Here is a 13,490-nt window from a genome sequence, read left to right as displayed (position 1 = left end):
GGAAAGATCGGCTGGCCTAACCTTGCTCAACTTTGATAGTATCAACCATAGACTGCAATCAAAATACAAGCAGTCCTCCCAGGCTCCAACTTCAAAATAATTGCAAGTAACCTTTGCTTATAAAATGCTGTAATAGCGTGGTGTTTTGGCGTAAACTATTGTAACCATGGTAAATTTGTAAGGGTGAAAGGAGAGAAAGAAATCGAGACAATTTTGAATTGGATTGGAGAGAGAGAGGGGGAGAGAGAGAGAGGGAGGTGGAGGAGTAGTAGGACTGGCTACCCTTCATCTGTCTGCTCTAGGCGGAGCTGAAGTTAACGAGAGCGGCCGCGGGAGCTCAACACGATCCGCGGGGCGATAATCATCCACACCGGGAGAAATGCGTTAATTTACTCGAGCAGACCCTGACCCGCGATCAGTTTACCGACCATCATCGACTGAGAGTCACTGCGGTGTTTATCAAAGGCCTCTGTCGCTTTGGATCGGACTCAATGTCGCTCCTGTTCAGTCGCTTGAACCAACCGATTTGTTTGACGCGTTCTGCCCTAGATTGACTTCATTTCAGATACATTATGCAGGAATAAAATAAGATAAAGCCGGGAAATGTTGGGCATGTCGCCAGCTCGTGAAGCTAAACATCGACTAAAGCGGACTGACACGAAGAAACCTGACCCATATTGAGAGACTGCTCGAGCGTCTGGACCAGAACCAAATAGATCGAAACTAAATCTTGTTTATAAACGCTGATAACAACCGAGACGTGATCACAGAAATTTTGAGCCCTCTCTTAAAAAGGCTGAAGACACGCGAGGAAGTGGATCACACACATTGCATGAAGTGTAGGCTAAGTTAATCGCTCAAACTCCGAACCAGCATGGAGAATATTTGTTTATTATCTATTTATAAAAGCACACAGAAACCCAAAGGCATCTAAAATCATGCATTGCCTCCAAACCTATAACTGCACGTCTCATTTCGGACGATTCCCTCCGAGCATATGAGCTTGAACTTCGTTCGATAGAGAAGAGGGGGAAAAAGGAAATCTACTGGAACTTTTTTTTTTTGGAGCTGAACCCATCCAGAAGCATCAGGACTATCATCAGGATGAAAGTGCGGATCCTAAACCGAGCATCAGTACTGTCACTGGGGCTGTGCTCAATGCTTCTGCTCGGTGCTGTGGCTGGTAAATTTGCTTCAGATCTACATTTCAACGATTTAACTGATATTACGTGTATCCATATTACAGAGTTCGTGTTACATTATGTGCATGTTCATTAAAACCACTCAGCGCTGCAGCATGGACACTGTAATGTGAAGTGAACTGAATCCGTTTACTGTACAAATGTGAACTGTCTGGACTGTCGTGCTTCATGTTGCTTTGCTGGTTCACTATTACTGAGTGATGTGTTGAGGTGCATCTTGTTTCAATATTAATGTCAATAGCTTGAACTTGAAGGGTTCCTTCTGTGTGTTAGTCTAGTTAAACTAAAGTGGATTTACTTTGAATTGGTCAACAGTTAGCCTACATAAGCAGGTGCTTTTAGTGCTATAGAAAGATCAGAGCTTGACCAGATAATATTCCTGAATATTGGGAATAGGCAGAAGTTAATTGTTTATATTGAATTTGCAGCTTAGTTGTAGCTTAGGAATTAGTTTGTGCAGTCTTTAGTAGTGGTGAGCTGCTTTTCCGAGTAGCCCCAGAGTGCAGTCTGGACGATGGGGCGGGGCGACACTTTTGGGCGGGGCGACACGTGTCGCTCCGCCCACACCTGATTTTATTGGCTTATAATACAGCACTCTTATTGGCGTAGATGCTTAAGGCATGAGCATGCGCATTCCATTATGTACGAGTCTATGGTAGGAGTTTATGGATGATCTACGACGCTGTTGCCATAGCCTACTACAGAAATATTAAGTTATAACCATGGCGATTTCCTATTTCAGTAACGATCAATTGGATAATGTTTTGATGAATTTACGAATCAAGTTAGATGAAGTTCCTGTCAAAATGTATTCGTATAGCGCTCAATTCACATCGTTTCAAAGCAGCTTTACAAAAAGTAATATTGTAAGCTTTATAGGCTATAATATTGAGCAGTTTTAGGGCTAGGCGATATCACGAAATAGCCTATGTTGCTGATGATACACTGTTTGAGATTTAGCCTAGATACTATTGTATTTATTAATTTACCCTGGAGATAAAGTCAGTGCCACTTTTTAGTGAGCAACGATCATGACGGCATGAAATTACTGGCATAGAAGGAGAGATAATTTCTATAGGCTGATTTAGGCTAGACAATATTTTTCCGCATTTCATGCAGGGCTCCGGAATTTTACATCATTCGTAAATGCTTCTTCGTTTTTCCATTAGGATCAGTGAATAAACACAAACTCGGGATTTTACACAAATGATGATAACTGTATTTCAGTAAAACATTTTATAAATCCAAAAGTGTGTTTTAATTTATTTTAAAGCAAAACCACGGTGACAAATAAGATAGGCTACCAAATAGCATACAAGCCCTGGCCATTGGGGTTTGTGCGTAGGCTACAAAAGGAATAAAAACCGTGCACTGCTGAAATGTGGAAAAAAATATATATATTTATTTACTAAAACAGATTTATTATGTCGATCTAGGCTATAGCAAATATTATTATTTATGTGCTCAAGAGCGTATTTAAGCAATATGCCTACATGTTCATATCACTTCTCTGCTGGGTATTTTATTTATTTTATTATAGGCCTAATAATTGCACAGATTTACAGCAGTGTTTTTTTTTATGGTTATGCAGCTAGCCTATATGTGAGTGTTAATATTTAAAACCATTTTTATCCCGTAGCCTATACTACGCAGATTAAAACATGGACACGTAATGCGGGGGTGGATAAATAAATTATAGGATTTTTATAATGTCGCAGTCACAGATAGTTGTAGCTAGCCTACATGTTAACCAGTTGACACTTATTAGAAAACATGAATCTTTTAAAACTATAACATAGGGCTTTACAGAACCATATATACGCCCTCATTTTATTAACAGGTAAACAACAATGAAACATGAGTTTGCCATTAAACATTTTATTTTGCACTTTGTAGCCTACCAAATAATGCACGCATTGGACAACATCTCGTTAAAAAATGAAACAAAAACGGTCGTGCTTTAAAAATTAAAATCAGCTGCTATTAGGCTACATTCTTATAGTGATTTATCATCCTTTGCGTAAAATCCCGAGTTTGTGCTGATCCACCGATCCTGATAGAAGTATAAAGAAGCCAAGTGAATGACGCGCTATAATGTAAAACATCTCACTGAAGTAGGCCTACAGGTGCTGTGTCACCAAACGTTCGTTTTTAAACAATAACTTAATCAATTCTGTGTCTTAAGTACAATAAAACAGCAATAGATCTTAACTAAAATTACCATGGTAAACCGATAAGATAGCCATACGATTAAAGTATTTAATAGTTCTTTAATACGGCCAAATCATTCATAAAATCGTACTTATAGGAATGCGCATGCTCAGACCTGAATCGTCTACACAAATAAGATCGCGGTATTATAAACCAATAAAATTGGGGGTGGGCGGAGCGACACGTGTCGCCCTGCCCAAAAGTGTCGCCCCGCCCCATCGTCCAGACTGCACTCTGGGGTACTACGCTTTTCCTGAAAACATCGTCAGCCTATTGGTACAGTGATGGTGTCAGATGGTAATATTATGATTCACGTTTCTGAATTATTACATTATTAATGTACTAACACTGTAAAAAAGTTGCTGCCTTAAACATTCAAGTTGATTGTACTTAGAATTTTAAGTAGTTTCAACTTAAATTACATTAAACTGACTTAAAAATTAGTTGAATCTTGCATAACTTATAAAAAAGTTTAAAATTGCTTAACTTATTTGAATGAGTTGCAATTTAAAAACATATGTTGTCAAAACTTATTGATCATATAGCCTACTTTTTTTTTTTTTACAGTGTGTGGTATTTACAAAAAATATTTTTTATTATGGGGCATGTCCTAAAATCTTGGTATTGCCATGGTATTTTTTTTGTTTTTTCTCAATACTCTTGTTTTATCTGAATGTTTTTGCCTTTGAATGCAGCAAATGATTTGGCAATGTTTCCTGGTGGTGTCTCATGGTGAATCCTGTTTTTTTTTTGTAGTTTGATGTCAGTATAATGTTTTAGTCTGTTTAAACTGAAGTGTTTTGACTATGCATTGGTCAGTTACACAGGCTGCAGAGGAGCTTTTGAGGATATTTGGAAAGAAATAAGAAAAGTTTTTGGATGGTTGGTTTCATAATCAGATGTTGTTTTTTAGGCTGATGGCTTGCTCATATCTGTTTTAGGACCAGGACTGTTGCAAAAAAAATGTTTGTGAAAATGTTGGCAATAGTGCAGGATCAAGTTAAAATTTAAGCTGTGTGTATAAATCACACAGACTGGGGATCATTATCAGAGAGTGTGTTTTGATGTCTGTTTCTTGCTTTCATATAGATCAGATCGACCATGCTGTGTGTCGGCCATTTGTGCCTGTTTACCCTGTTGTTATGTGCAGTTAGTCATCAGATCAGAAGCATGTGATTATTGTGCCATTGATTGTTTTGAGACCCTTGAAAAGTCCCTACAGGAATGTGATGAATGGATATATTTCCCTATGCTGTACGCAAGAATTCATTCAAGCCTTTTCCCTAATTAAGCGTTAATTAGACATACAGGGTTTTGTAGGGTAGTTATTGTTTTATGTGAGCTAACTGCACTGCTGATAGTTGGAAATGTATTTTAGGTTCTGCCTTGACCTCGGTGAGATAACGGTCTCCGTCTCCACTTTTACAGTAGATTATGGAGAGGATGGAAGGAGAAGACAAGGGAATTATGAAAGTGTTAGTTGTGCTCTATTCCTCAAAGGTGCACCCAGTCATTTGTCCAGATTTATAATGTTTTACTCCTTAAGAAATTAGAACTTTTGACAAATGTTTCAAATGGCTTGCACTCATGGAGGCTGCCATGTTGAGATCACATGACCTGCAGTGTCATGCAATTTTAAAGAGTTCTGTGAAAAATAAAAATACCACTTTGTAAATAGATTTATCTTATTTATATTTTAAATAAACGATTGTTGTCTATTAGAGAATCCTGAAAAATATGTACTATGGTTTCCACAAAAATATTAAGCAACACAATACTGTTATCAACATTGATAATAATAAGAAATGTATCATATTATAATGATTTCTGAAGGATCACGTGACACTGAAGACTGGAGTAATGATGCTGAAAATTCAGTTTTGCCATCACACAAATACATTATTTTAGTTATTTTAATTTGTAATAATATTTCACAACAATATTAATGTTTTTACTGTATTTGATCAAGGAAATGCAGCCTTGATGCGCACTGACTGCGGAAGCGACTTCTTTCAAAAACACAAGTCTTACTGAACCCAAACTTTTGAACAGTAGAATGTAAAACAAAGAAATAGGCCTGCAACAAAAGTCAACCAGGCAGCTCTGATAAGAAAAAGAAAAGCTTGTCAATGTTGATTTATCAGTCAGTATGAAGTCCAAGACCACTGGGACGAATAAGAGCCAGCAAAATATAACCCAAACATTAATGAGTGCAGCTTAAAGTTGAACGGAAAGCAAGATCCTTAGATTCTCTAATATTCACATTGGGAATATGCAGGATTTGAACACAGCAAGAATTTGCATTAAAAAAATCAAAATCGCCACACTTTTTATTTGATTGTGCCACTTTTACCTTACAGTTCTGTAATGATACACTGGTCACATGGTAACCATGATCCACATAACTGAATGTTTACCATATTCAAATACTATAGTTTGTACATGGTACTTCAAAGAATAATTGCTCCTATCATGGTGGAACGTGTCCAATATGTTGGTATTATCAAGTTTGTTGTTAATGCTCTGTTTGTTTTTGTCTTTGAATGCAGCAAGCGCATCCACAGAAATATCTCCTATTAATTTCCGGTCATGAAAATAACCCAATATTCCTTTTGAGAAATGGAGGAACTGTACGGTTTTTACAGTTATTATGAGTCATAAACTTAAGCTTTGATTTTCAATTTCATCTATGGTTGAACCCCTAGGGCGCACAAATAGAAATGGCACATTCACATTTCAAATATAGTCAATCTCTTGAACAAAAGCTTTGTGACAAATTCATTTCAGCTGAGTGTTATCGCCATACTAATTCTCCTTAGTTAAAGTGATCGTACTACTAGGTCACATAATATTCCACCATCATCTGTCGTGCAAACCCACAGGTCCCGCAAGGAATGTGATTTCAGCTTAGCGGTTGTGACTACAGAGGTAAGACCACACAATGGAGACGACATGGTAATTAAAAGTGTGGTCTTGTCCAACCATGCTGGTAAACCGGTTCGTGGACTCATCGCAAGCTCATTTTAAAGCCGTTAGGAGCTGCCACAGTGATTTAGATCTGGATGGGTAGTTAGTTTCACTTGAGGGAGTTTAGTAGTGCAATGTGCCGCAGTTAGGGTTGGGCCTTTCAGGAACCAGCGACAGGACGGTTTGTCGAGCATGGAAAAGATTAAGATGAAGGGGAGGCTGTACGGTGTGTGAGAGCCATTACCCCGTCTGTGACCGCTGTGAGAGCATGAAGCTATGGATCTTTTGCCACTCTGCTAAGCCCATTAGCACTCATTACTCACATACACACACACACGTGTAACATGACCATTAAGGCTCTGGCGATAGTTCATACACAGTATTGGAGCTTTTCAGAGACGACGGGCCGTGGTATGAGATTCTAGCTGGGCCATGAAGAGAGATATTGTGTTCTTGATCAAGGACGTTCTGTGGAGCATCCAGGACTGTGCATCAATTTCTGGATAATGGACTGTGCACCATGTTAGAAACACAATTAAGCCTGTGTCTTGACCCATGTCTCATCTCTTGGACACAGTATCTGAACTTGCTGACAACCTAGCAGCTTATAGTGGCAGAATTTCTCAGGCTTTGCCAAATATATATATATACAGAAATTATGTTACGTATAAAAATATAACGTTTTTTTTTGGACACGGTACACTTTACATTAAATTTTTTTTTAAATGTACATTTTTACATTACATGCTTTTATCCAACGTGACTTTGAACACAATAACTTATAATACAGGAGCAAACAATGTGTTTGTTTATGGTAGTTGGCAGTTGGTACCAATACCATTTTTTATATACAGTACTGTTGTATATGTTTTAAAACAAAGTCTATGGTCACACAAAGGCTCCATTTATTACTAATCAAAAATACAGTAAAAACAGTTGTATTATAAAATATCATTACAAGTTAAAATTACTGTTTTCTATTTGAATGTTTTTTAAAATCGAATTTATTCCTGTGACGGCAAACTACTCCAGGAGTGTCACATGATCCTTCAGAAATCATTCTGATATGCTGGTTTGCTAATCATTCAGTACCATGTTTGTGTTATAACACGTGTCTTTAACAGGGAGTATGCGGCTGCTAATTAAATGTAATATTATTAAGTTAGCTGTTAACATACTACAGTTTAAAAGCTTTATCTAAAGTTTTCATTTTCTATCCTACAATAAATGAAGTAAAATTTAAATATTAGTATTTTCCTCCATGCAATACTCTACGAATAGGCCAGGCTTAAAGTGCAACACTTAATTTTCTACAAAATATAACAGGAGTTCCCGGCTCCATCTCTATGTTGAAAGTTTTACCATATTATTTAATACCATCACTGTACCAGAGTATGCTATAAGTATGTGCTGCTGTTCTTACTTAAAAGGTGGTAGGCCTACTCTGGTTTTCACATTTCTTCCTTTTCATCTCGCCAAAGGGGTTAACATAAAATTACACACAGGGAAGTGTTACGTTAAATCCCATTCTGTAATTACCCAAATATATGATTTCAAACGTCTGGTTTTAATATCATTTCCTTTGAGGTTTTCCATCACTCTAATTTGAGCGTTTGACGAGCAAAGATGATTATCTCTGCGGAACAATAAAACGAGTGCAAATTAGCACAGACGTGACGCTCTGGACTGTGATGTTTCCTGATATTTTCTTTGAGACACACCGTAGTCCCGCCGCAGCGGTGTGTTTGTTGCCCTGTGTGTTATGTATTAGCGTCTGCGTCTCTGAGCTGTCGGCCTTAAGGAATTTGCCCGTCTGTCTGTGGGGGAGGGCAGGAAGTAGGAGTTGGCTGTCTCACTCTGTCAAGCATTTCCACGTTTTTTGATTTGTACTCTGATAGCAGTTCACTATGGGTTACCAAATGCATGTGTGCATTGGTTGTGTGTCACTGCTCAGCGCGGTATTGCATGTCATGTCAGCGCGCCGTCTGCGTTTTTTTGCTGCGTGTATCACGTATACAGCTGTCTGTAGCGCGACACTTCAAAATAAAGCAGCAAATGCACAGATTTTCTGTTCTTGAAGTTCACTGTTGTTTTTCATTGCGCATTTCCTCTTGTTTGTGTGTTTTGCCGTGTGTGGTGGGGGTCTGGAGTGTGTGTAGCCCTGCACTAGCAGGATTTAGACTAGAGGAGAGAGAGAGAGAGAGAGAGAGAGAGAGAGAGAGAGAGAGAGAGAGAGAGAGAGAGAGAGAGAGAGAGAGAGAGAGAGAGAGAGAGAGAGAGAGAGAGAGAGAGAGAGAGAGAGAGAGAGAGAGAGAGAGAGAGACAGAGACAGACAGACAGACAGACAGACAGACAGACAGACAGACAGACAGACAGACAGACAGACAGACAGACAGATTCCCTTGCGGTGACGCCAACCCCCCTCAACACATTCACATAGTGTCCTCCATCTGCAGCTGAACTGATTGAATCTGAGACCCCTCCTCTGATAGACTCTCCCCCCTTCTAAGTTCCAAATGCAGTTCACACACTAATTGAAAAATCATTTCACTTGAGGAATGTAATGTGGCCCCTTTGCAGTTCTCCACGTTGCTTCGGGGGGCAAAACACCCATTTCTAGATCTCGTTCTTTTTATGCGTCTCTATTCGCTCACGTCCCTCAGGTTTCGGAGAGCCGCTTATTTTGTTGTCACTATTTTCCTCGCTTACACCCTTCGTAGAATTACGACTCCGGTTTATGGGTTCGCTGCGTCGTTTACCGTCCTTCAGAGGCGGACGGTGCACACTGTGGTGGATTAACACTATAATTCTTACTGTATCGTATTTGATGCACAAATTTCGAGTGTTTCGGTGTTGAAAAATCTGTGGGTCGCATTTATGCGTAGGCATTCTAGGCGCGTGCCTATGCTCACAGGTCCAGGGGGGCCCAATTACTATGAGGAGAAATTTTATATATTTTTTAAAATGATTGTTATTATTTTACTCTATTGCTAAAACTCTGTAAGACAATTACTTTATATATTAATACAAAATTAAAATATCACTGTAACTGTTGGGCAGAAACCTTCGAAATCTTTTTTTAATTTTTTTTTTATAAATCATTACTATATGTCACCCTTTGCCACCCAATGAAAAGTATTAAACAGAGCTTGTGATTAAACCTCGTAACACTGTAAAACTGTCAGCATAACTCCACCCCGGCCATATTGTGAATGAAGTGCTGCAGACTTTTTGGACCGTCTCTGCTGCTTATACATATACTGTATAAGGCTAATGTTTTATGTATTTGAGGAGCGGAGAAGAGTGTCTTAGTCTACCATTTGATGTCAAGTCAAACCCAATACTGTCTTAAATAGCCTGTGTGAAGCACTTCATCTTTTATAACATGATGAGATTTTGACCAAATGTGTTTGATTGTTTGAAAAATACAGTCTGCGTCCGAAATCTCTTGAGTAGGTACTTATTTTCAATAAGTAATTACTTCTTGACCGCTAAAAAAAACTATATTCTATATAGTATGAATGTGTTGAGTATGAATATAATCTGGATGTACTTCATCTGCCATGTTGTCATTATCATGTGACCTACCAGCATCAGTTGTGTCGCTTCACTACCATTCACAAATCCTCTCCAGTGGCCTCATGGGATAGTAGGACACAATCGTATGCACACTTTAGAATCCCACCTGAAGTAGTAGGTCATACAGGTACTTCTTGCCAATGCCTACTCTTTTATGAGCACTGTGAATTTGGACATACTATTGTTTATACATGTTTTAGCAAGGGAAAGGCCTTTTAGTATCATTCTAAAACCTTCCACTTTCAGGTTGTGGTATACGTGCCTTTTTGCAGTGAAATCATCACTGATTTTTATAAAGTAAATGTAAGAATAACATTTATATTGTTATTAACATTTCAAGATGAACACTTACTCGACTGAAGTTTATTTGATTTGCTCTCACTACACAAAGACTGTTTAGTCTTGCAATGTGTTGACTGTTGTTATTCTGGTACATGCATAGACTGTAAAAAGGGTACATGTTGTAGATAGACCATAGTCAGGGTAAATAATTTAATATGGGACGAATGAATTAGCAGAGATACTATTTTTTTTTTTTTTTTTAGAAGATTTTATGAAACGATTCAGCAAATACAGCAACTGGTCCTCATAATCACTCATTGTAGCGGCCCATTATCTCCCATCCAACATTTCATGGTGGGACCAATGTAGGCATTTTGGACCCTAGATGGTTTTTCCACTGGGTTCATATGAATCTGACTGGGGCTAATTCAGATCGGGCCGCCGTGGAACCTGTGGATAAAACCATTTTGGGCCCAAACCTCAAGCCCATCCCATGCTGACATTGACCTCACCATGAAATGTTGTCGCTCTCCCTAGCAAATACATTAGGCCTGCTGAACATTTCAGCTTGCCACCACAGGAATAAATTACATTTTAAAAATATATTAAAATAGAAAACTGTTATTTTAAATGAATAAAATTTCACATTATCACTGTTTTACTGTATAAGCGGTTTGAAGGATGGATAGCAAAGGTTTTCGGATGCCAATAATAACATTAGTGCAATCAACAGTGTTTCCCATATAATAGGTTATATTACTGAACTTAAATTTCACTAGACAAGCAAAAGATTACCTATGATAAATATAAATCATATATATTAAAGGCACACCGCGGAACTTTTGGCCACTAGTGGCGCTCGACCTGTAACTTTCACGTCTAGCGTCCCTAGAGGCCACAAGCTCCGCAGCACTGTCGCAAAAGTCAACCGGTCAGCCCATAGACAGTGGGTCAGCCTCCCGTGTCTTTAGATTGTGTGTGCTTGCAGTGTTTGAGGTGGGCAGCCTTGCCGCGCTCGATTCCCTTATAGCAGTCTGCTGAGAGAGAGCGAGCGGGGCGAGCCCCGTGGGGCTTAGTGCTGACATGTCTGTGAGTGAATGTGGGCGCGGGACGGCGGGCACATTTACTGCACTAAAAACACCGTCGGCCTGAGATGACTGTAACTTATGTGTGTTGGGTTCGTTTTACAGAAACCGTGGGACATGTTGTGTGTAGTGTTTGTGGGCACTGAGTCGTGGGCACGTTCACTAACGTTACATTTAATGTACATTTGACATGAGTCGACTTTATTTGTGCGAGCACTGCACTGTGGCGGGCTGTGTTTGTGTGTAGAAATGAACAATGGGCTGTGGGCATTTTATTACACTCATAACACCATCGGCTGTGGCCGGAATACCAGAAAATACTACACTACTTATATGATTTATCTGGGTCACCTTGGAAACGGCATTTGCGTGCAGGCAAGCGTCAGCATCGGTCGGGCACCCCTCCTCCTCCTGTAGCTCACGCCAGCGAGCGAACGCTGGACCAATGGTGATCCTCGTCCTGGCTTTTCATTTGTCACTTGCCTTTTTCTTTTAGTGTCCTCTGACAAAACCATTGCCTTCTTCCTTGTAGCTGTTGGTTCGGCCATGACGAAAACATAAAATATACAGACGGCAACGGCAATCAAACGCGAGTTGAGCACTCACGTCAGAATCTGAGGAAGTTGTGGGTGGTGGGGGAAGTGACGTATGCCGTAAAGCGGTCGAATTTTGTAGTTCTTTTTGTGCTCGGGTTCCTACCCGAAACCCGAAGTTACATAGTGCTAGGAAAAGCGATACAGACACCTTCAGGCTACGGCAGACGTGTCATTCAACCTATTGTAAGTCGATGTACCATCTCAATGGGTTTTGGTAATATATTATAAAGGTTGAAAAGTTCCACAGTGTGCCTTTAAGTATAGATATTAAATTAAGATGAAAAATTATTAGTACTTTTGTGATTTTAAACACTAGTGTTCACTCACTTTGCTGCTGCTGCTCTTCGATTCTAATTGCCTTTAAAAAATGACACGATAGAGTAAAACAATTTGAATTAAATTTACCTCTAAACATTTAGCTAATCTAATGAGTTAAATTTGGCAGTGCTAATCAAAGGAAGTACCAGCACCTATTTTTTCACACCCTCAGTCTAGCTCACATTAAAATGCAGTGGCTCTCCTCTGGCTATCTGCCACGTTCAGTCCATCGCTCTGTTCCTCTTTACCCCAGCTGTCTATGAGCACCGTTGAGCCTGCTTTCAGAAACATGCAGCAGTCATGAAATAACAGATGCAGCTTTGATAAATTGATTTGTTACGTCAAAGAATGATCTGCGACCTGCACAAAATTGCATTAAAATGGTCTGGGTTGTACAAAATGGCATAATATTTCTAAGTAGCTGCTTTTATTATGTGAGGCTTTGTCTACTTGTTTTGCTCAAATCAAGCAGAGGCTAAAAAAAAAAACGTATTTCTCCTTTTGGTTAAAGCTGCTGTCCGTAGCTTTTTTTGGGTTAAAAATTATCCAAAATACATATTTGATAAAATACATAACCAGCCAGTGTTCAAAACTATCTGCTTGCCTTAGCTCGATGCAAAACGGTAAGCTTGTAATAATGTTTTTAATTTTAGTGGTACTGGTGGATTTCCGCGGGAGATTCGAGCATGTCTTTGCGTCATTACGTCACATCTGTACACATAAAGAAGGAGTCTCGGCTAGTATAAGCTATATTGCGTGTGATTATGTTGGAGGTAGAGATTTATAGCCTTTTCTCACAGCACTTGATATAATTAAACTTATCAATTTGATGGCGGATCCAGAAAGGTTCAAACGACGATCATCATCAGTGACAACTAGAGACTCACCCGCTGTAACATGCAAAAGACTTCGTTCGGACTTCGGAGTGGCTACAGAAAAAAAGAGACTGCAACTGGACCCATGCGAAAACAAGGATACATATCGGAAGGACATTACATGATGTAGTCACGCAATGCTTGCTGACGTTGTTAACATTAACAATTAGAGAACATAGTATAGCTACTTTGCACGGTTTTTCGTGAAATGATAACTTATAAGCAATTGTTAGATTTAATCAGCGCGATTTACTGCAATGTCAGAACCAGAACAAAAGTGAATGTTTCTTACTAGTTCAGATGACATTTCCCGGTGAAAATTCTTATGTTGGTCATACTTCCAAAAAGAATAATCTGTGATTCTGAATGACAATA

General features: G+C 39.1%; 1 protein-coding gene across 1 annotated transcript in view; it reads left to right on the top strand.

The window, feature by feature from the left end:
• Window positions 1-262: 262 nt before the first annotated feature.
• bmpr2b (bone morphogenetic protein receptor, type II b (serine/threonine kinase)) overlaps window positions 263-13,490 on the top strand; it is a 77,879-nt gene continuing 64,651 nt past the window's right edge. The window contains exon 1 of the mRNA XM_056251714.1: window positions 263-1,183. Coding sequence (XP_056107689.1) covers window positions 1,105-1,183 — 79 coding nt within the window. The 5' untranslated portion in view covers window positions 263-1,104. The remainder of the gene's footprint in view (window positions 1,184-13,490) is intronic.

Source organism: Rhinichthys klamathensis, unplaced genomic scaffold (assembly GCF_029890125.1).
Source record: "Rhinichthys klamathensis goyatoka isolate OS25496 unplaced genomic scaffold, OSU_Roscu_1.1 h1tg000088l_1, whole genome shotgun sequence".
Lineage (NCBI taxonomy): Eukaryota > Metazoa > Chordata > Actinopteri > Cypriniformes > Leuciscidae > Rhinichthys > Rhinichthys klamathensis.
Note: the sequence above shows the minus strand (reverse complement) of the source record. Positions and strands in the feature narration are given on the sequence as shown.